Source organism: Saccostrea cucullata, unplaced genomic scaffold (genome assembly GCF_032062105.1).
Source record: "Saccostrea cucullata isolate Sc308-1 unplaced genomic scaffold, CSIRO_AGI_Scuc_v1 ctg10, whole genome shotgun sequence".
Taxonomy (NCBI): domain Eukaryota; kingdom Metazoa; phylum Mollusca; class Bivalvia; order Ostreida; family Ostreidae; genus Saccostrea; species Saccostrea cuccullata.
In genome coordinates this window covers 831,095-834,025 of record NW_026938566.1, presented here as the reverse complement: position 1 = coordinate 834,025, position 2,931 = coordinate 831,095, and the positions used below count along the sequence as shown (strand labels likewise).

The following is a 2,931-nucleotide window of genomic DNA, read 5'->3' as shown; positions in this document are numbered from 1 at the left end:
TTAGTTGTACACCGTTATCATCTCTGGCTCCAGGGCAATCAAACTTGCAATTGGTTGAGCTAACTTTTGTTCTCGCTTCTCATAGGTTGTTTAAAAAAAAATTCATTTAAAAATTTCAGGTATACAACGATTTATCTATAGCAAACAAGCCGAATATAACAGTTTACAAAAAGGAATCAATTCCTGGTCGTTATCATCTGAAGAACCACAAACGTACAGCACCAATCGTTATAGAAGCTGATAGTGGAACAGCAATAGTAGCTCCATGGAAATGTAGCGAATGTGCAGTAAGTACTTATATACCCGGTATATCTCTATATGTACTGATGGAGATTCAAAGGAGATAAATCAAGTTATTAATGAAGTGTCCATTGCAGAGCTCCAGATAATTTTTTACCCCAAAGTGTATTTACTCCCTGATTTTCAAATCAATGCAGATTTTGATTTTCAGCAAAATGATTGAAGAGTATTTTGTTTAAATAGAAATGTTTTAACCTTTATTTTGAGCTTGTAATCGAAGTACGAGCTTTCGAAGTGGGAAAAACATCAAAGCTCATGCAGATTCTGCATTTATTTAAATAAATTTTGTAAATACCAACAAGACTTTTTGCTAAGATTGGGAAGCATTCTTTTTTGACAAGGAAGATTATACAGTAGGTCAAGGTACACTGTACCATAGAGTCAGAGACACAGATAACTTTTCCTTCATTTAAGATATCGTATCAAGAGTAAACTGAAAAGATCTTCGCAAATATGGCAAGTTGAGAGAGATTAAAATTGGCCCATAAACCCATAATAATATATTATGCCTAGTGCATAGTCTTTCTACAAAGAAATGGATTTTAATCTAAATTTCCGATTCTTCCTCCCGAAATGGAGATCGTCGTCGTCGTCATTACTAGAATATTCCTTGTCACTTAAAGGCTTTTAAGTCTGTACTTCGTTTTGAGAAAAATCAAACACTGAGTTAACCTCAATTCGTATCATTAAGTAAGTCGTACCTGTATTCTTCAACTTGTACGCATTACTTTCGTGGTGTAATGCGTATCTATGATTGCTAATGCGTAATTGTACGCTCTATTTTAATTTTCAATGCGTATTTTGTAAAATTTAATGTGTATTTCTGCAAATACGCACCTTATCTGGAGCTGTCAGTCCATTGTCCACAATCAATGGAGCTTTGAGATAGTTTTGGACTACTCTGAATTAAGTAAGATTTATTTCTTGTAGATCTTCCTTAATCCAGGCCAATCGAAAAACTATCTATAACCTAATGTAAATGTTTATCTTTGAGTATCATTTTTAATAATGATATTTTCGGAAATTTACGGCTTGATTGATTGACAGAGGAACTACTTACACCTTTTTATCAAATTAAAAGATACTGAAAATTGTATAATCCCTTAAAACTTTTGAAATGCTAATCTTGGTCTGATATTATTAGAGGATATCTACAATTCCATCACGAATTCACAAAGGAGCATTTTGTTTATTATTGGTGTTTTCAGGCAAATTAAATTAAACCCATTCCCTGCAGTCACGCATTTCAACGCATATACCATTTCGTATTTCTAACGCAAAATCACGCATATACCGTTTTCCCGCAAACACGCATTTTCCACGCTCTTTCAAAATTACATTTAATCTTCAATTTAAGGTCAATTCCTTTCTATTTTATGCTTGATAAAATCTCAAAAAATAAGAAAAATATATCCTTATTTCAAGTATTGCGTCATAATTATATACGCTTAACTTTAGAGAAACTTGTACCGCGCTAAAAAGTGCTTGCGGGGAAAAGGGAACTAATATTTCAATGACGTGTATGTTGCGTCACAGTTCAGTAAGTTGTAAAGATTTAAATCGTTATTAAATTTCACAGTACTCTCTTCGAATATGATCGATGACCGATTTTTATTCATTAATATTAACCTAGCCTACTTGTATAAATGCTATTTAACAATGTAGAACGCAACTGCATGTTTTCATTTTTTCTTGTGATCAGCTGTCATGAGATGTATGATGAACCGAGACTTGATTATTTTACTATTAATAAAAACTAATGAAAATTAAATTTTTGTCATTAAACAAGGATAAATTTAAACCTGGAACTACCTACAAAGGCATGCATGGATATGATAATACTAATCCAGATATGAGGGCGATTTTCAGAGCAGCCGGACCCGGTAAGTTTAGGTCAAAACCAATATGGTTTTTAATTTTAAGAAAAAAATGTCTGATTCTGCGCACCAGCTTAGTTTATATATACATTTTTGAAACAGTTTGATTAATTACTGGAACGATTTTGTTTTATCATGTCATTGCAGCCTTCAAAAAGAATTTTGAGAGCAAACCGATAGCTAACGTGGAGCTATATCAAATAATGTGTGATATTCTTGGAATAAAACCAAAGGATAACAATGGAACTTGGAGTAATATCGCACAAATGATGACAAAGTCTGACATTTCTTCTGCAAGATCAACAGAATTGTTCTTTCCTTTGTTTCTGTTTGTTATGTTTAGTGTTGTCCTCATCTAATTTATAAATAAAATACCTAATTATTTATGTTACTGTATTGCAACCTATTTGATGTTTAAAAATAAAGTGTTATATGTAAACTTGAAACAACATTTAAAATGTTATGTCTCTTGACTGCCATCTCTCAGAAAAACCCTATAAAACACAGTAAAGATGAAGTTCATTGGTCTAAAAAAAAATTGGATAGGCGATTAGAAAGCCACAAAGCTAGTATATGATTTTTACTAAGTACAAAAAGTGTGCTGGTTCTTGTTTTATTTTTCCATATAAAAAGTCTGGAAGTTGTGAACATCCCAAATGTTGCCTAATTATCAAGTAACTGATTTGTTTCCGGCCCTTTTTCTCTGAAAAAAGTCTCATGACCATATAGACAAAAACTTTAGTATTCATTTGAT

General features: G+C 32.2%; 1 protein-coding gene across 1 annotated transcript; it reads left to right on the top strand.

Moving 5' to 3' along the window:
- Positions 1-119: 119 nt before the first annotated feature.
- On the top strand, positions 120-2,570 carry LOC134250649 (glycerophosphocholine cholinephosphodiesterase ENPP6-like; the record flags this gene model as incomplete). The annotated part of the gene is made up of 3 exons (XM_062733001.1): positions 120-287; positions 2,090-2,183; positions 2,325-2,570. Coding segments are annotated over 3 exons (474 nt in total), but the record flags the coding sequence as incomplete, so codon positions are not given.
- Positions 2,571-2,931: the final 361 nt, after the last annotated feature.